This window comes from Suncus etruscus, chromosome 12 (genome assembly GCF_024139225.1).
Source record: "Suncus etruscus isolate mSunEtr1 chromosome 12, mSunEtr1.pri.cur, whole genome shotgun sequence".
NCBI lineage: Eukaryota > Metazoa > Chordata > Mammalia > Eulipotyphla > Soricidae > Suncus > Suncus etruscus.
The window spans coordinates 90,384,167-90,404,930 of record NC_064859.1 but is presented as its reverse complement, the minus strand read 5'-3'; the positions used below and the strand labels follow the sequence as shown (position 1 = coordinate 90,404,930).

The following is a 20,764-nucleotide window of genomic DNA, read 5'->3' as shown; positions in this document are numbered from 1 at the left end:
AAGGTTCACTCCTTGAAAGACTGGAGAGAGGGCTCAGTGGCCTGAGCACACACTCTGGGTGCAGGAGACTCAGGTTTGATCCCCGACACTGCGAGGTTCAGCAATGACTTCTAGGAGTGACCTCCAGGCACAGAGCTGAGAATTGCTCTTGGGCACCACTGGAAGTTGTCCAAAATCCAGTTTGAAAGAGAAAAGGAGGGTCCCGAGTGATCACGCAGATATGCCTGCACGCATTTGACTTGAGTTCAATCCCTAGCCCCTCATATAGTCCCCCAAGCCTGTGATCCCTGAGGATAGAGCCAGGAGTAAGTCCTGAGCACTGCCAGATGTGCCCCGAAAAACAAAAACAAAAAGATTTCATGCTGTGTGTTAAGTCTCCACCAGTCCAGACAAATGCAAAGAGTCATTTGTCTCTTGCTACAGTGTCATTTGGAATAGTTTTTATCACTCTGAAATCTCTTCTGGACTTCCCCTAATTATCTATCCTCCCTTCCAAACCTTTGGTAACCACAATTATTTTTTACCATTTCTCCAGTTTTGTTATTATTATTTATTTTTTCAGTAGAGTGTAAAGTTGGAACCACACCGCCACTCACCTTTCTCTCTGGGCTGCCTTCTCTGCCTGTAGGTCATTCCCCTTGGGTCTTGCCTTCTGCAGCAGCTCATTTTTCAGTGCTCAGCAGCACCCCATCTGTGAGAAGGCTGCATTTGGTTTACCCAGGCATCTGCTGAACAGGGTGCTTCCAGTATTTGGAAATTGCAAATAAAGCTGGTGTAAATATTTGGTTGTGAGCTTTGTGTGAACATAAGGTTTCAATTCAGTGTGTGGCGGGGATCAGCTTTGAGAGAGGCCTGGACCCTTTTGTGTGTACTGACAATGAGCAGGGATTAGGGTTAAATGTTAGCAGGCTTTCTTCTTTGATTTTTCTTCCCATTTTACTCGGTGGATAGTGGTAATACTGTCATTTCGATACAAGTGACATAGTTGTCACTTGAAATTTCCTGATGACATATGATTGGCGCACCTTCTCATCAAATGACTTGCCATGTCTGTGTTCTTTGGTGAAGTATAGACTATGATTTTTGGTTCGTTTTTGGACCACACACTTAGACTCAGGGATCATGGGGGCACCATATGTGATGCTGAGGATGGAACCCGGGTCAGCTGCATGCAAGGCAAGTGCCTTCCCTACTGAACTATCTTTCTGGCCCCTACTCAGATTTTTTTTTTTGATGCCAATATGAAATTCAGAGCCTTGCCCATACAAAGCACGTTACCTACCCCCTAACCATGTCTGATTATTTTTTAATTAGGCTACTTGATTATTGGTACATTCAAGATTTTTTTTATAGTCTAGACTCAAGTGCTTCATCAGATATGTGTGTGCTTTAAAAATCCATGCTGGGGGCCCGGAGAGATATTACAGCGGCGTTTGCCTTGCAAGCAGCCGATCCAGAATCTAAGGTGGTTGGTTCGAATCCTGGTGTCCCATATGGTCCCCCGTGCCTGCCAGGAGCTATTTCTGAGCAGACAGCCAGGAGTAACCCCTGAGCATTGCCAGGTGTGGCCCAAAAACCAAAAAAAAAAAAAAAAAAAAATCCATGCTGGAGCTTCTTCTCCTTTTCTTAACAGTGCCTTTCGCAGAACATTTAATTTTTATTAGATGTAATTTAAATCGCTTTTTCATGGATCATGCTTTCAGCGTTGCATTGAAAAACTCATTCATTCAGTTTCAGTTTGGCTTTGTGTTCGGGACATTAAACCAAACAGCTTCTTCCGGGAACTTCCAGTTTCAATTTTGATTTAAGCATCATTATTTTTTGGTGGGAGTTAGGATCTGTTGCAAGTCAGCCCCTGAAGAGGTTGACTGATGGAGGGATGGAGGATGAGGTCTTTCCCCTCCAGCGCGGAGCACGCGTCTGCCACCCCGTCCAGCCCACGGTTCTGAGGTGAAACGGCGGGTAAACAGCTCGCAGACAGTCAGGCTTGTGGAAATAATAGCTTTATTCGGTGGAAAAGACTGAAGTCCAAAGTCTCAGCCTCAGTTCCAGCCAAAAAGCCTCTCGCCTTCCACAGACCCTTGTTTTTATCCCCCAGAATCAGATACCACTCAATGGTGGAAGCAGAATCAGGTACCACCTAGGGTGGGGGCAGAATGCCAGGTCACACCCTAGGGTAGGGCACAATCACCGATCAGGGTAGGGTCAGTAACATAATAATCCCATAAAATGTTTACATATACAACAAAGATCTACATCTGCTGGTGCATGCCTGATAGTTTGGTGCTTGGAGCCTGGGGATTTGGGGATTCTTAGGCCCATACCTGGCAGTTTCCTCTCTGCAAATTCCAGGCCGTGGCAACTACCCTTTTCTACACTTTGCATCTGAGTTGAAGTGTGTGTGTGTGTGTGTGTGTGTGTGTGTATGTTGTTACTAGATTTCACATTATTGAAGTCAGGAAGTATTTCTCTTTGGTTTGTTTCACATTGTGTCCTTTCTTTGTTTTTGCCTTTTTTTGAGGGGGGTTTGGGTCACACTCAGTGATGCTCAGGGGTTACTCCTGGCTATGTGCTCAGAAATCACTCCTGACTTGGGGGACCATATGGGATGCCGGGGGATCAAACTGTGGGCTGTCCTAGGTTAGCACATGCAAGACAAATGCCCTACCACTTGTGCCACTGCTCTGGCCCATGTTTTTACTTTTTTTTTTTTTTTTTTTTGGTTTTTGGGCCACACCCAGTGACGCTCAGGGGTTACTCCTGGCTATGCGCTCAGAAGTCGCTCCTGGCTTGGGGGACCATATGGGATGCCGGGGGATCGAACCGCGGTCCGTCCTAGGCTAGCGCAGGTAAGGCAGGCACCTTACCTTTAGCGCCACCGCCCGGCCCCTTGTTTTTACTTTTTTAATTGTGTGGCTTGAAGCATCCCATGGCTAGGATTCACTGAAGACCGAGCATTTCAAAAAAGCTTCGCGTTTGAGAGAGCAATTCTCTTCTACGTGTCCACAGGATGAGCTCAGGAAGGGGGCAGCGGCATTCCCTCTGACAAAGGTTTTGGCAGTTGGAATGGGAAAATGGGTGGGTCTGAGCACCATCGTAAGGAAGGAAACAGCAGGGTTTGAAATGAGGGTTGGACTGGAAGGGGTGAGTAGGCAGCCTTGGGGTCTGTGTGTGTGTGTGTGTGTGTGTGTGTGTGTGTGTGTGTGTGTAGGCTGACACAGGCAGACTGCCAGGGTCCTGGTGGCTGGAAGTGGGGCTGTGCTGACACTCATGTCACTCAGGTCTTCTGGGTTCTCTCAGGAAGACAGGATAGAGAGTCAAGTGTGGCTGCAAGATTGGATTTTCTGCGGGTGTTGAAGAGTTAAAAGTAAAATTATAAAAATGCAGATCCTAGTAACCCACCCTGGCACTGAGGGTCTGAGAGAGAACACAGGGGTTGCCTTGTATGCGGCAGACCTGGGTCAGTCCCTGGCACTGTGCAAGGTCCCCGCATAACAGCAGGAATCCATTGAGCACAGAGCTAGGAATAACCCCTGAACACCATCAGGTGTAGTTCCTGATAAGTGGTGAATGCAGTTAGAGAAATAACTATATTGACAACTATCATAACGTGGTAGTGAGTGAGAGAAATAGAATGCTTGTCTCGAATACAGGTAGAAGGATGGGAAGGAGGGAGATGGGGGCATTGGTGGTGGGAAGGTTGCAGTGGAGAAGAGGGGGTGTTCTTTTTATGACTGAAACCCAGCTATAAACATTTTTGTAATCATGGTGCTTAAATAAAGATATTATAAAAAAAATAAAAAAGAGGGCCGGAGAGATAGCATGGAGGTAGTGCATTTGCCTTGCATGCTGAAGGATGGTGGTTCGAATCCCGGCATCCCATATGGTCCCCTGAGCCTGCCAGGAGCGATTTCTGAGCATAGAGCCAGGAGTAACCCCTGAGCGCTGCCGGGTGTGACCAAAAGCCAAACAAACAAACAATCAAAAAGAACCCCCAAATCCTCCACAGAACTAGCATAAAGCAGTGTGTGGAGTGATAGTCCAGTGGGTAAGAGATTTGACTTTGCTTGTGGCTGACTGGATTCAATCTCTGGGATCCTATATGGTTCCCTAGTCCTGACAGGAGTGATCCCTGAATGCAGCTAGGTGTGGCCCATATCTCCAGCTCTGGGATGGAGCCCCACCCCCATAAATCTAGGAAGTCATTTGTGGGAGTCTTCACTGAGTCCTCTCATCTGGATTAGGAGCCCCGTTGAAAAGAAATACTTCATCCATGTTTCCTCTCCTCAGAGGCTGGCTCCCAGAAGAGGGTTGGATGCCGGGGATCTATTTTGGAGGTTGCCCCAGGAAAGATCAGTAGAGGACTGGGAAGTTAGCAAAGAGGGCTTGCTCTTAGCGGGCCACCTCAGCATGGTCCCCAGTGCCTCTGGTACTGACTAGTCTGTTCTCTGTAGCTGGGACATCAGTTTCTCATTTCCTGTCCACCTGCAGACAAGTTCATGGAATTATTCGGATATCTTTCAAAGTTTTTCTTTTGCTGTAATTTATAGCAATTTGATTATGGTATAATCATTATGATGGATCTTTTTAGTTTTTAGTTTTTGTTTTTGGGTCACCCATGGCAGTGCTCAGGGGTTCCTCCTGGCTCTGGGCTCAGAAATCGCTCCTGGCAAGCTTGGGGGACCATATGGGATGCCGGGATTTGAACCACTGTCCTTCTGCATGCAAGGCAAATGCCCTACCTCCATGCTATTTCTCTGGCTCCTCACTTTGTCAATTTATTTAATTTTTTTTAATTTTTTTTGGGGGGGGTCACATTCGGCAGTGCTCAGGGGTTACTCCTGGCTCTGTGCTCAGAAATCGCTCCTGGCAGGCTCAGACGACCATATGGGACGCTGGGATTCGAACCACTGACCTTCTGCATGGGAGGCAAACGCCTTACTATCTCTCCTTGCTATATCTCCAGCCTCTCATTTTGTCAATTTAGATAATTAAATATCTCAAGTATCTACTTTGTGTGTCCTTAGTTTCTGAAGACTATGGCAGCCATGGAGACGTCTTCCAGGGCTGATGCATGCTTTGCTTGCAGGTGGCTGCTGTTTGATCTGAGGCACTCAGGAATGACCACCTGAACATGGTCCTGTATGACCCTAAAAGCAATTAAAAAATAATAAAAAAAAACCAACCCTAAAACAGAAAACATAAAGACTTTTTTCGGACACACCCACTGGTGCTCAGAGCTTCCTCCTAACCCTGTGTTCAGGGATTACTCTAGCAGGATTCAGGGATAAACATGTGGGGTGCCAGAGATTGAACCTGAGTCAGCTGCATTCAAGCAAGTATCATGCTTGCTGGTCCCTATAAAGATTTTCTCCAAGAAAAACAAATTAAATGATAGCTTTTATGGAATATCAATTCAAAAGTCGATTCTTTCCCACCGTATTTCGGAATTACTTGTGTGATAGTGGTAATGGCAGTAGAAATTACTACTACTAAACTACTGTTACTAACACTAACTCCTAATTAATCTTGTGTTACTGTAGGCCTGGCATTGTCTAAATGAATTACTATTGGGCTGGAACTACAGTAAAGTAGGTAGGGTACCTGCCTTGCACAGAGCTGACCCGGATTTAATCTGTGGCATCCTGTATAGTTTCCCTGAGCTGACTGGAAGAGATTCCTTGAATGCAGAACCAGGAGAAACCCCTGAGCACTGCTGGATGTGACCCAGAACCAAAAATAAAACAATAATAAAATAACCAACCAACCAACCCACCCACCAACCAACCAACCAAAGAAACCCCCAAACAAATGAGTGACTGCCCTGTTTTTGGAGGTTCCAGGGAGATAGCTCAGGACCTCATACATTAAGGCAACTACTATGCCGTGGAGCCACCTCCAACCCCATCATTGCTTTTCATCCTCAAACAAGAATTTGAGCTAGGTGAGACTGGTCTCTATCTCCTTTTCCAACTCTGGTGCTCAAACCCAGGGCCTTACCCATGCAAGGCACATGAGTTTTCTTCACCATGCCAGGAGTGATCCTTAAGTGCAGAGCCAGGAATAAGCCCTGAGCATAGCCAGGTGTAACCCCCCCCCCCCCCCGCAAAAAAAAAAAAAAAAACTCGTCAAAGCATAAATTGTTCTTAGGTGGTATGATAGCTCAGGGACTAGCCACCTTCCTTCAAGCAGCCAACCTCAGATGGAATCCCAGAATCACATACAGTCTTCTGAGCTCTGCCAGAGAGTTCCCGAACGCAGCCTGGTATGAGCCGGTCCCTCATCCCTAAATCTCAACTTATTATCAGCAAATGTTTTTTAATTATTATAATTATTATTATTTTTAGGCCATACCTGGCATTGCTCATGGATTACTCCTGGCTCTGTGCTCAGAAATCTCTCCTGGCAAGCTCAGAGGACCATATGGGATGCTGGAAATTGAATCAGGTCCATCCTGTGTCGGCTGCATGCAAGGCAAACGCCCTATTGCTATGCTATTTCTCTGGCCTCTACAGCAAATGTTTTATTTGCTTACCTGTTTTATGTACTTATATTGCTAGAGCCATGCCATATTTTCTTGAGTGAACAGGGGTTAGTAGAGGGAAAAGTTTTGTGAGCCCCAGTATTATGCGATGGTGTCTTTTGGTGCTCTCGCCACATAAACACCTGTGGCCCCGTGACTGCAGGGCCAGGCAGACCATGTCAAATCTTTTCTATGCAATGTACTTGCAAGCAGAATCTGGAAACTGAGGAAGTGGTTAAAAAACAATCTTGCGGGGGACTGGAGCAATAGCACAGCAGTAGGTTGCTCCTCTCCGGCCCTTTCATGTCAAAATTCCATTTAGGAATTTAGGAATCTCCAGGAATGTTCAGACCTTACATCACTTCAGAAAGAGTGATGTAAAGAAATACCAAAAGTAAACAGGATGAAGGTGGAGTGAAAAGTCGAAGGATTTGAGACAGGAGTTATAAAGGACAGTCTTTGTTCCTGCCTGGGTTTAGCATTTATGATATTTGTCCCCAGGCCAGGGAGATGCTTTCAAGGACTGGAACACATGCATGGCATGCTGCTGGAGACCAGGGTTTGACCTCTGACACCATATGCTTTTTTTTTTTGGTTTTTGGGCCACACCCGGTGACGCTCAGGGGTTACTCCTGGCTATGCGCTCAGAAGTCGCTCCTGGCTTGGGGGACCATATGGAACGCCGGGGGATCGGACCACGGTCCGTCCTAGGCTAGCGCAGGCAAGGCAGGCACCTTACCTCTAGCGCCACCGCCCGGCCCCAACCATATGCTTTCTTAAGCACTGAGCCCGGAGTAGCCCCTCAACACTTCTGGGTGTGGTCCCAAATACCCTACCCCAGTTTTTATTATGTACTGAGAAATCAGGTTGGGGAGAAGAAAGCAAGCTTTTGAATATTTTCCTTTCTGCTGTAATTATAGGCTACTGATACCAACTTCTGTTTTGTTTTGTTTTGTTTTTTCTTCAGGACTTAGATTTCATTGGATTTTGGCAGTTCCTGGTGGCTTTTCCTTTTATCTTCTCTGTTTCTGTTGAAAATTCTCTCCTTCTGAGAGAAAATTGTCAGTGGCCATCATGTATTTTTAATCTACTCGATGTGGTTTCTTTCCTTTTTTTTTTTTTTGAAGGTAAAAACTCAGCATTTATTGTACTGATCTTGGTAATAGGTTGCAGTATTTTAAAAGATGCTGAACAGTGTAAAAACAACTTTCTCCATTTCATATGGTAGCTTGTCCAATCTTTTCTTCTAGTCCAAGTTGCTAATCTACAAGAAATCTTAGTTCAAGCCCTGGTATCTTGACAGTCATCTCTCTTAAGCAAATAGACCAATCTTTCTCCATCTTTATCTTTGAGCATTTCCAGGACCCAAAGCATGGAGGTAATTTGATAGGATAAGAATAGCATTAAAAAGTAGCTCACTAAGGGTTGCTTGTCCCTTCATTAAATACGAATTTGATGAGATTTCCATGCTCTAGAAAAGGCCAGTCCTAATGAGCAAAATATAATTGCAGAATGTTAAGGAATACAGATATTTTTTTCTCATTTTCTTTAGGACAGATTAACTTGTTTTTGTTTTTGGGTCACACCCGGCAGCAATCAGGGGTTACTCCTGTCTCCACGCTCAGAAATCACTCCTGGCAGGCTTAGGGGACTATATGGGATGCTGGGATTCGAACCAATGACCTTTTGCATGAAAGGCAAACACCTTACCTCCATGCTATCTCTCCAACCCCTGGACAGATTAACTTGTAAATGTCCATCAAGCAATGACTTAAGTGTGATTTATAATTCGGATCATCATTTTGTGTGTGATACTAACATATTTTTTTTGATACTAACATATTTTAAGAACGAGTTACCAGAGTTCTGTCTGCTTAGGGAAGTTCTTGGGCTAAATAGTTTTTTTCTTCATAGAGGAAGGCAAACTTCAGCTGAAATTTTTGCAGCTTTTGCATATGTCAGATTCCTGGAACAGGTTGTTTGTGTTCTTAGCTTTATTGGGAGATTATGAGCCACACCCAGTATGTTTAGGGCTTACTCTTGGCTCTACTCAGGATTCCTGGCGGGCTCAGGGGACCATATGGGATGCCAGGGATCAAACCTGGGTCAGTTGCACGCAATGCAAGGCAAGCCTCCCAGCCACTGTAGTATCTCTCTGGGTTCTTGGCATTTTTTTCAAAAGCTCTTTTACCCTGAAGATTTTATGCAGTTATTTGTATATTTGGGGTTGTCACTTTATCTCCCTCTCTCCTTTTCTTGTTCTCTATCAGTTTCTGTGCTTAAAGACCCTTTTTTGATTTGGTTCAACCTGTGCTTACTTCTGGCTTGGTGCTCAGGAATCTCTCCTGGCCTAGCTTGGGGTGGTGACAGAGATCGAATCCAGCTTGGCTGAGTGCATGGGTAGTATCTTCAACCTCTGTAATATCTCCCCAGTTCTGAAAAACAATTTTAAAAAAGTGAACATTTTTCTGCATCTTCATCTCAAAAATTTTTTTTTTTTGGTTTTTGGGTCACAACCGGCAGTGTTCAGGGGTTGCTCCTCTTCGGCCCCTTCAAGTCAAAATTCTTTGTACGTTGGTGCAAATACTAAAGTGGTGGATGATTTTCCTATTCCCCATTGCCCCATCCCTTTCCAGTGACCTTCAGGCCTCTCCAGGCACTACACGGCAGCTTCTGCATGCACAGGAGTCTTCTGGGGGCGATTTCTCTTGCGCCATCATATAGTCTAGATTTTGAGGGGTAGAGATTTAAAATATGCATTAAAGCAACAATCTTGCCAGTTTAGTGAATAATTTGAGATGTACTCAACTGTTTCTGTGTTATCCAGAGCAAGTTCTTGTTCTTCTTTTTTTTGGGGGTGTGGCACACCCAGTGATGCTCAGGAGTTACTTCTGGCTCTGCACTCAGAAATCTCTCGTGAGAGGCTCGGGAACCATCTGGATTGCCGGTAATCAAACCAAGGTCTGTCAGGGTTGACCACATACGAGGCAAACGCCCTACCACTGTGCGATTGCTCCAGCTCAGGTCCTTCTTGATCATCTGTCTCCTCATCTATAAAATGGGGATGATGATGTTGATGATGATAAAAACTTGATGGGAAAATGGATTGAATTAATGCCTGGGGAGGGCTTTAACTAAGTGACTTAGTCTGCAAATCTAAATTATTCTCATGTGATAAAAACATTACCTTTCAGAGTCCTTTGAGTTTGAAGATGAGTTTAGCTTTTTTGGCATGTTTTTTTTTTTTGGGGGGGGGTCACACCCAGCAGCGTTCAGGAGTTACTCCTGGCTCTGTGCTCAGAAGACACTCCTGGCAGGCTTGGGGACCATATGGAATGATGGGATTCGAACCACCATTCATCTTGTGTTGGTTATGTGCAAGGAAAACACCTTACCACTCTGCTATCGCTCCCACCCCATTTTTGGTATGTTTCATATAGAAGTAGAAGGTTTTGGGGTCAGACAGTACAGTGGATAGCGCACTCACCTTACATGCAGCCGACTTGTGTTTCATCCTTAGCACCCCATATAGTCCCCCTGAGCATGGCCAGAAATGATCCCTGAGCACAGAGCCAGGAGTAAGGCCTGAGCACTGCCAAAAAAATGTCTTGTATGTACAAGCTAAAAATTCTTTTTTTTTTCTTTTTTTGGTCACACCCAGAAAATGCCTTACATCCACACTATCTCTCTGGCCCTGAGCTAAATGTTCTTACGTTCTTTTTGTTTTGTTTTGTTTTTGGGCCACACCCGGCAGTGCTCAGGGGTCACTCCTGGCTGTCTGCTCAGAAGTAGCTCCTGGCAGGCACAGGGGGAACATATGGGACACCGGGATTCGAACCAACCACCTTAGGTCCTGGACCGGCTGCTTGCAAGGCAAACACCGCTGTGCTATCTCTCCGGGCCCTGTTCTTACGTTCTTAGGGCAGCCTTGCCCTTTAATGGTTTTCTAAGTTGTACTTAGTGGCATGTTTCTCTTGGTAAAACAGTAGCTATGCAGGCAATGCTCTCAGCTAACCCACGACTCAGCAGAGACATAATGGGAGTTAGAAATAAGAGGCGTTCCCTGTTTTCATTATGAGAAGCAAGTTCATGGGCTCATGTAAGTTTATTTTTAAAGAATATTTTATTAGTTGGTCTATAAAAAGGACCAAGGTATATGAAAGGACAGTGGCTTACTTGGGTATCACATTATGACTTTATTTATTTTGATACTCTCTACAGGGGTCTCAAACTCCTGACTCGAGGGCTGTTTGTGGCCCTCCGTACAACATTTTGTGGCCCTGCCCTAGAGGAATCTTTTTTTGTTTTGTTTTGTTTTGTTTTAGTTGTTTGGGTCACACCCCCCCCCCAATGTTCAAGGCTTACTACTGACTTTGCACTCAAGGATCACCCCGACTTTGCCTCCTGCGGCCCCCAGGTAAATTGAGTTTGAGACCCCTGCCATGTGCTGATACAACTTGGTTTCCTGTACCTACTTTGCAACATGCACGCTTGGTTGAATTGTGTAATTGTAGAGTGGTTCATTCTATCTTTCTTTGTCTCTAGGATGATTGAGGAAAGTGGGAACAAGCGGAAGACCATGGCAGAGAAGAGGCAGTTGTTCATAGAAATGCGTGAGTTTTGAGTGCATTGGGGGTGTGTGTGTCCTTGTCCGTACATCTGGGAATGCCTAGTTCTTTCTGACTAAATAACAGATTTTGGGGGGGGGGTCACACCTGGTGGCGCTCGGGTTACTTCTGGCTTTATATTTAGAAATTGCTCCTGGCAGGCTCAAGGAACCATATGGGATGTTGGGATTCGAACCACCATCCTTCTGCATGCAAGGCAAATGTACTACCTCCATGCTATTTTTCCAGCCCTAAATAACAACTTTAATGAAGCAGAAATATCATGTTACAAGCTTTAGAAACTAAAGCATGAAATTAAAGTATCATGATGGGAAATAGCCCAGGCCAAAGCTTGAGAAGCTTTGAAAGTGGGCTCAGAGAGATAGCACAGTGGCGTTTGCCTTGCAAGCAGCCGATCCAGGACCAAAGGTGGCTGGTTCGAATCCCGGTGTCCCATATGGTCCCCCGTGCCTGCCAGGAGCTATTTCTGAGCAGACAGCCAGGACTAACCCCTGGGCATAGCCGGGTATGGCCCAAAAACAAAGACAAAAAAAAAAAAAGAAAAGCTTTGAAAGCCAAGAAAGTTCTTAGTTGTTTTCCTAAGTGAGGTTCTATATTTGAAAATGTGTCCTGGAATATCTGGGAGCATTAGATGTCCCTTCATTTGAGGCCCCTGATGAAACTCCCTGTGTCCTTGAGGCTTATGGAGGCCACAGTAGGCCATGTGATCACCTTCTGCTAGACAGACTACAGGACAGTGTGGGAGGACAGTGCCTGGGGTGCAGGAAACATTGGGGAACAAGAATGCTCCTGGTGGATTACTCTATAGGTAGAAATGGCTGTTAACAATTAGGTTCTTTTTGTTTGTTTGTTTTGTTTTTTGGGCCACAACTGGGCAGTGATCAGAGGTTACTCCTGGCTCTATGCTTAGGAATCACTCCTGGAAGGCTCTGGGGAAACCATATGGGATGCTGGTGATTGAACATAGGTTGGTCCTGGATTGGCTGCATGCAAGGCAAATGCCCTGCCTGCTGTGCTATTGCTCCGGCCCAATAATTACGTTCTTAGAAAACTCGAGAAAAAGTTGATCAAGGAAAAGTTAAGGGGTTGGAGCAGAGGCGCAGCAGTAGGGTGTTTGCCTTGAGCGTAGCGGACCTAGGACGGACTGAGGTTCTATCCCCCAGCATCCCATATGGTCCCCCAAACCAGGAGCAATTTCTGAGCGCATAGCCAGGAGTAGCCTGTGATTGTCACCAAGTGTGGCCCAAAAACCAAAAAAAAAGTTGATCAAGGGGTGAGGCTGCACCCGGCTTGGAAGGACACTTTTGATCTTGGTTTCCATGTCATTGGGGTTTTGACCCATGCACTTAGCTTGTTGAATCTCATATTCTTTGCTGCCATGGAGAGGGAGTATCTGGGCCAGTGATCATGAAATCTTGTAAACATTCCACATGATTTCCCTTAGGAGATCTGGCCAGGACCCTGCGTAGATGAGGGTCACTCACTTAGGACATCTGGGGTAGAACCAAGGGAGGAGGAAGACAAGTCAGCCTAGGCTAGCCCCTGAGGTAAGCCGGGAATTCTAGAATTTTTCATCTCACAGTGTGAAACCTGTGGGTGGAATCTCAGGAAACCCTTTGAATTCTCAAGATCTTTTAAGTCTTCAGGGTCTGAGGCGTTGGAAGCAGAGTTTGACTCAGTTCCAGCCTGTGTTGTTTTGACAAGCAGAGGCTACATCCACATTTCTCAAAAGGGGCCATCTGTCACTCATGATTCCAAGGATAGTCCAAGGAGGTCAGGGCCACAGGTGGAAATTACCCCAATAGTGGGGAGGCATAGCACAAGATGAGGGACCAATCAGTAGGATGAAGGGCATAGGGAACAACAGGTGGGAATGAGGTTGTAGTTGGAGAGAAATTGAGAAATGGAACTCCCCTAGATGACTTTGGTGAGAGGGCCAGAGAAGGGGTACTGGCCTGGAGGAGGCATCCAGACTGGGTGACCTTGAAGAATTGGAACATTCTGGGTCTCTTGCCAGTCATTCCAGTCAGCGTCTTGGACTCTCTTCCCTCCAGCTCTCTTTTTAATTCCCTCACCACTGTGCAGCTGATTGGCCTCACAAAGGAGTGTCTGTTCCTCTGACTTGGGATTTTGGCACTCTTACCCACTGTATGGGTAACTCTGGGCAAGTTACCACACTGTCCCTGTGCCAGTTTATTACACGGAAAAGGTTATAGATGTCTATAAAGCTTGTTTTATTATAGGCAGTGTGGCAATTAAAGGAGACAAGATATTGTTGTATTCAAAAGTCCTAATAGCGATGGATGATGGTGAGATGGATGGAGGGACCTTTCTTTGCCATCCCGGGCCACGCTCCTCCAACCCCTTCCAGTGGGCGGGTCTGAAGGTTCAGGATAGCCACATGGAAATGATCCACAGACACCAGGAGATATCAGCTTTATTCAGGCCCTAGCCACCACATCTGTGGCCTATCATAACCTTTCAAGCCAGCTCCATTATTAGCCCTGCAATCAAGCCTGTCTTCCCTGATACTACTTCTCCCTCCATCTCTCTTCTGAATTTCTCTCAATCGTTCCTCCAAATCCTCTTCCTGCCCCTGAGGTAATCCTCTTGATACCTTCCAAAGACCCCTCCCAGAAATGGGGAGGTCTTACCATCAGGTAAGGTTACACAGGAAGAATATAACAGATGTACTCACAGTGGAGTGCATGCCCCACATGTGTGAGGCCCCTGACTTCATCTCCAATACTGTGAACCAACCACCTAGCCACCCAACAGCCAACTAATCACCCAATCAAACACTCAGCCAGCTAGCCAACCAACCAGCCAATCACCCACTCAACCACCCACCCAGCTAGCCAACCAAAGAACCAGCCAACCACCTACTCATCCAATTGTGCAGCCAGCCAGCCAACCAACCAACTACCCACCCACTCACCCACCACCCAGCCAGCCAGCTAACCAGCCAGCCAATCACCCACTCAACCAACTAACCGCCCAGACAGCCAACCAAACAATCAGCCAATCCGCCAACCCCACACCTACCCACCTTGATCAGCCAGCTAGCCAGCCAGTCATCCAATTAACTACCTACCAAGGCAACTAGCCATAGTTGCCATAGTTACCTACCATCTCCTGGCATTTACAACATCTAAAATTAGTAAATGTTTAAAAACAAAAGATGGACTATGTGCAGTCTTAGCACAAGCCTTAACATGGAACCATGGTATATTTTGTCTGATTAGCAGTGTTTGTTATTTGCCCCCATGGTCCTTTTCTTTTTTTTCTGAGAGAATTAGAGGAAGAGAGAAAGGAGAGAGAGAAGAGGGGGCTAGAGAGAGAGAGAAGAAAGAGGGAGAGGGGAAAGAGAGAGGAAGACATGGTGAGAGAGAGGAAAGAGGAGATTGGAGAGAAGGTGTTAGAGAGAGGAAGAAGGTGGGAAAGGCAGAGAGAGGGAGGGAAGAGAGAAGGAGACAAACCCATGGTCCCTTTCTGACATACAGCATGTTTTTGCTCCTGGACCCTCTCACACTCCTGCACTCTCCAGACACTCTTCTTCTTCTTCTTCTTCTTCTTCTTCTTCTTCTTCTTCTTCTTCTTCTTCTTCTTCTTCTTCTTCTTCTTCTTCTTCTTCTTCTTCTTCTTCTTCTTCTTCTTCTTCTTCTTCTTCTTCTTCTTCTTCTTCTTCTTCTTCTTCTTCTTCTTCTTCTTCTTCTTCTTCTTTCTTCTTCTTTCTTCTTCTTCTTCATTTTTATTTTTTTATTTTTATTTTTTGGGAGGGGAGGGTTACACCCAGCAGCACTTAGGGGTCACTCCTGGCTCTACACTCAGAAATCACTCTTGGCAGGCTTGGGGGACTATACGGGATGCTGGGATTCGAACCACTGTCCTTCTACATGCAAGGCAAACGTCCTATGCTATCTCTTCGGCCCCGGCCCCAGTCACTCTTCTTTCTCACACCCTTCCCTTGTTCCCCACCTCTCCCTGCTCCCCAGCACAGCATGAACTCCAAAGCCTGCCTTTTCCCTTTGTAAGCAGAGTCCTCATTCTTATCCCCTGACTTGCCTGCTCAAGCTCAAGGGTGCTGGAGTCCCCACCCCAGGTGAAAAGATTATGTGTGTCAGGTTCCTGTACCTTCACTCTGACGTGTTGTTTCTCCCTGCCCTTCAATACTCCGCAAAAGCGTTGGACATTGCACACAGTTGCTGGTTTCATGCCTGGACTTTTCATGAAACTGTACTTTTTGTTTGTTTGTTTGTTTTTGGGCCACACCCAGTGATGCTCAGGGGTTACTCCTGGATGTGTGCTCAGAAATCTATCCTGGCTTTGGGGACCATATGGGATTGAATCATGATCTGTCCTACATCAGCCGCGTGCAAGGCAAATGCCCTACTGCTGCACCACTGCTCTGGCCCTGGGTCTGTACCTTTTTTTTTAGTTTATTTGAAACTTTTTTTTTATTTAAACATCTTGATTACATATATGATTGTGATTAGGTTTCAGTCATGTAAAGAACACCCCCTTCACCAGTGCAACATTCCCACCACTAATGTCCCAAATCTCCCTCCATCCCACCCCACCCCTACCTGTACTCTAGACAGGCTTTCCAGTTCCCTCATTCATTCACATGATTATGGTAGTTCTCAGTGTAGTTATTTCTATAACTGCACTCACCACTCTTTGTGGTGAGCTTCATGAAGTGAGCTGGAAGTTCCAGCCCTCCTCTCATTGTCTCTGAGGGTTGTTGCAAAAATGACTTTTATTTTTCTTAAAACCCATAGATGAGTGAGACTATTCTGCATCTCTTCTGTCCCTCTGACTTATTTCACTCAGCATGATAGATTCCATGTACATCCATGTATAGGAAAATTTCATGACTTCATCTCTCCTGACGGCTGCATAATATTCCATTGTGTATATGTACCATAGTTTCTTTTTTTTTTTTTTGTGGTTTTTGGGTTACACCCGGCAGTGCTCAGGGGTTATTCCTGGCTCCAGGCTCAGAAATTGCTCCTGGCAGGCACGTGGGGACCATATGGGGTGCCGGGATTCGAACCAATGACCTCCTGCATGAAAGGCAAACGCCTTACCTCCATGCTATCTCTCCGGCCCGTACCATAGTTTCTTTAGCCATTCGTCTGTTGAAGGGCATCTTGGTTGTTTCCAGAGCCTGGCTATTGTGAATAGTGCTGCAATAAATATAGGTGTGAGGAAGGGGTTTTTGTATTGTGTTCTTGTGTTCTTAGGATATATCCCTAGGAGTGGAATAACTGGGTCGAATGGGAACTCAATTTCCATTTTTTGGAGGAATCTCCATATCGCTTTCCATAGAGGTTGGACTAGATGGCATTTCTGCCAGCAGTGGATAAGAGTTCCTTTCTCTCCACATCCCTGCCAGCACTGATTGTTCTCATTCTTTGTGATGTGCGCCAATCTCTGTGGTGTGAGTTGGTATCTCATCTTTGTTTTGATTTGCATCTCCCTGATGATTAGTGACAAGGAACATTTTTTCATGTGCCTTTTGGACATTTGTGTTTCTTTTTTTTTTTTATCAAAGCGTCTGTTCACTTCTTCTCCCCATTTTTTGATGGGATTAGATGTTTTTTTTCTTGTAAAGTTCTGTCAGTGGCCTGTATATTTTGGATATTAGCCCCTTATCTGATGGGTGTTGGGTGAATAGTTTCTCCCACTCAGTGGGTGACTCTTGTATCCTGGTGCAGAAGCTTCTCAGTTTAATGTAGTCCCATCTGTTGATCTCTGCTTCCACTTGTTTGGAAAGTGCAGTTTCCTCCTTGAAGATGCCTTTAGTCTCAATGTCATGGAGTGTTTTACTGACGTGTTGTTCTGTATACCTTATGGTATCAGATCTGATATCAAGATCTTTAATCCATTTGGATTTTACCTTCGTATATGATGTTAACTGGGGGTCTATGTTCACTTTTTTGCAAGTGGATAACCAGTTCTGCCAGCACCACTTGTTGAAGAGGTTTTCCCTGTTCCACTTAGGATTTCTTGCTCCTTTGTCAAAAATTAGGTAATTGTATGTCTGGGGGATAATGTCTGAGAACTCAAGCATATTCTTCTGATCTGAGGGTCTGTCTTTATTCCAATACCATGCTATTTTGATAACTATTGCTTTGTAGTACAGTTTAAAGTTGGGGAAAGTAATGCCTCCCATTTTTCTTTTCCCTAGGAGTGCTTTAGCTATTCGAGGGTGTTTATTGTTCCAGATGAACTTCATAAGTGTTTGATCCACTCCTTTGAAGGATGTCATGGGTATTTTTAAGGGGATCGCATTTGTTTGTTTTTGGGCCATACCCGGTGATGCTCAGGGGTTACTCCTGTATGTGCGCTCAGAAATCAATCTTGGCTTTGAGGATTATATGGGATTGAACCATGGTCTGTCCTATATCAGCCGCGTGCAAGGCAAATGCCCTACCGCTGCACCACCGCTCTGGCCCTGGGTCTGTACTTTTTTTTTTTTTTAAAGAAACACAGTGGGGCCAGAGAGATAGCATGGAGATAAGGTGTTTGCCTTGCATGCAGAATCGCTGGGGGCAATTTTTGAGCATAGAGCCAGGAGTAGCCCCTGAGCGCTGCTGGGTGTGATTCCCCCCCACCCCCCAAGAAAAGAAAAGAAACACAGCTTGACTCACACGTGGGGGGACTCATGGCTTACTTAGGGTTCTACACTCAGGGATCATTCCTATAGGACAGTGGTCCTCAAACTATGGCCCGCGGGCCACACATTGTATTTGTATCTGTTTTGTTTCTTCATTGCAAAATAAGATATATGCAGTGTGCATAAGAATTCGTTCATAAGTTTTGTTTTTACTATAGTCAGACTCTCCAATGGTCTGAGGGACAGTGGACTGGTCCCCTGTTTAAAAAGTTTGAGGACCCCTGCAAGGACTTGTAGGGTGGCAACAGTGTCTGTATCACCAGCACTTGTTGGGGAGACCAGTGTTTTAGAAGCACAGAAGACGCTGGTTTGGCCACTGCTATGACACACAACATCTGCTGCAGACCCAGATGGTGACTACAGAGATGAGCCAGGATGCTTCCCTCATTTTCAGGCAGGGACACTGAGGCTGGGGACAATGCTGTGGCTGTGGCTGGTGTTCAAACTGTTGCAGGACTTGCTTCTGACTCACAATTGGTATCCATTCCACCCTCTTCCATTATCCCCTTTTAGTGTGTTCATCCTTCTGCATGGAAGGAAGTGCTCCCCACAAGACATTTCTCTGTGCTACACATCACATTGGAGCAGGCACTACGCCTGCCGTGTGGAAACCGAGTGGGCAGCCAGCCCAAATGCTTTTTCTTTGCCTCTTTTTTTCAGGTGCTCAGAATTTTGATGTCATTCGGCTATCCACATACAGAACAGCTTGCAAACTTCGCTTTGTGCAGAAACGATGCAACCGTAAGTCTGCCTGCTCCTCTCTGGTCATTGGCTAATGTGCCAGTAATAGAAATAGAGATCTTAGTCTCTTTTTGTCTCGATGTACCATCAATGAAGTAATTTTCATCTTGAGTATTTATTGGGATACGTATTTTGTAATGGGGAGAACTTGCCATTTTCCTGAGTGGCCAGTGATTGACAAACTCAGTAAGACTAACTTTGAGACTGGCATAAGTATAAATAGGGGGATTGTTTTTTCCTTGGGGTGTGTGTGTTTGGAGGGATCCCAAGAAATGCTCAGGAGGCCTGGGGTCCTGCTCTGCAATTCTCTGTCTCAATACACAACATGAACTGGGAAATATGAGGGTCTTACAGTGCTGGGGGCTCCAGGGCTATATCTAATAGTGCAGATACTTAGGACCATGTAGTGCCAGGATCGAACCTGCGGTGAGTGTATACACAAGACATGTGCCCTAAGTATTGATTGCACTTTTGACCTGGCCCAGGCTTCAGTTTTAGCAATGGTTTTGCCATATATTATAAACACATGACCTTGGGAAAGAGATTTACATTTAATTTTTTTTGGGGGTGTGTACATTTGGTGATGCTCCAGAGTTATTCAGGGTTATGTACTCAGGAATCATTCCTGGCAGTGCTTGGGATTCTGGGGATCAACCCCAGGTCAGCTGCATGCAAGGCAAATGTCTTACCTGCTTTGTTATCTCTGGCCCCTGATATCTAATTTTACATCTAAATTCTTCTACTTTAAGTCTTATTCTAAGTTGGAATTTTTCCTCCAAAGATTTACCTTCCATCATTGATTAAAATCCTGTTTCTTCTCTGGTGTCCCTACATCCTGTTTTTTTCAAGCTGTGGTTTTTTTTTTTGTTTGTTTGTTTGTTTGTTTTCATTTTTTGGGTTTGAGCTCAGGGGTTACTCCTGGCTCTAGGTCAGAAACCACTCCTGGCAGGCTCAGGGGACCATATGGGATGCAGGATTTAAACCACCATCCTTCTGCATGTAAGGCAAACACCTTGCCTCCATGCTATCTCTCTGGCCCAGGCTGTGGGTTGTGATCCATGAATGAGTCATGAGATCATTTTGGTGGACTGTAACCAGCATCATGACATGTATTTGAGAAAAAAAATTAGGAAAAAGGAAAATTATTAGATAGCTCTGTATTAAGGTGCAGAGAATTTGTGAAGCTTTTGTTTTTCTGTATCTAGAACCATGTGGCTATGTCTTATGTACATGGCTGTGGGTTGTGTTTAGAGTCTGAAAATCACTGTTGGAGTGATCTCCATCTTCACAAAATTTCCCATTTTTATTCTTTTTTTTTGGTTTTTGGGCCACACCCGTTTGATGCTCAGGGGTTACTCCTGGCTATGCGCTCAGAAATCACCCCTGGCTTGGGGGGACCATATGGGACGCCGGGGGATCGAACCGTGGTTCCTTGGCTAGTGCTTGCAAGGCAGACACCTTACCTCTAGCGCCACCTTCCCGGCCCCATTTTTATTCTTGAGAAGCAAAAGTCTGTGTGGAATGCAAAGAATAAAAAAAAAATGGTGGGGGGTGGTGCATAGTCCCCTAATTTTTTGGGGTTGACTTTTAATTTATTTTCTTTTTTTTTAAACTTTATTTATTTATTGATTAATTGGTTTTTGGGCCACACCCAGCAGTGCTCAGGGGGTCATTCCTGGCTCTGTGCTTAGAAATCTCCTCTGGGGGCCAGGAAGGTGGCACTAGAGGTAAGGTGTCTGCCTTGCAAGCGCTAGTGTAGGACGGACCGAGGTTCGATCCCCCAGTGTCCCATATGGTTCCCCCAAGCCAGGAGTGACTTCTGAGCACATAGCCAGGAGTAACCCCTGAGCGTCAAAGGGGTGTGGCCCAAAAACCAAAAAAAAAAAAAAAAAGAAATCTCCTCTGGTAGGCTGGGGGACCATAAAGAATGCCGGAGATCGAACCCTGGTCCCTTCTGGGTTGGCTGCAAACACCCTTCCACTGTGCTATTTCTCCAGCCTCTACTTTTAATTTTCTTAATAGGATCTTTCAAATTGTTTATATGACCCCCCCTTTTGTTAAAACTTGTGCCTTGAATGTTTTGTTCCTGACCATCAGAAAAGAACTTTTTCCCATTTAAGTCTGATGTTAGCTGCACATCTTTTGTAGAGATCCTATATGAGGTTGAAAGAATTATGTTTATTCCTGATG

General features: G+C 45.3%; 1 protein-coding gene across 5 annotated transcripts in view; it reads left to right on the top strand.

The window, feature by feature from the left end:
* Positions 1-20,764, top strand: part of DTNB (dystrobrevin beta) — a 263,193-nt gene that overhangs the window by 29,066 nt on the left and 213,363 nt on the right. For all 5 annotated transcript variants that reach the window (XM_049784478.1, XM_049784477.1, XM_049784475.1 and 2 more), the window contains exons 2-3: positions 11,069-11,136; positions 18,494-18,574. In XM_049784478.1, the coding sequence (XP_049640435.1) occupies positions 11,070-11,136; positions 18,494-18,574 (148 nt within the window). In that variant the 5' untranslated portion in view covers position 11,069. The remainder of the gene's footprint in view (positions 1-11,068; positions 11,137-18,493; positions 18,575-20,764) is intronic.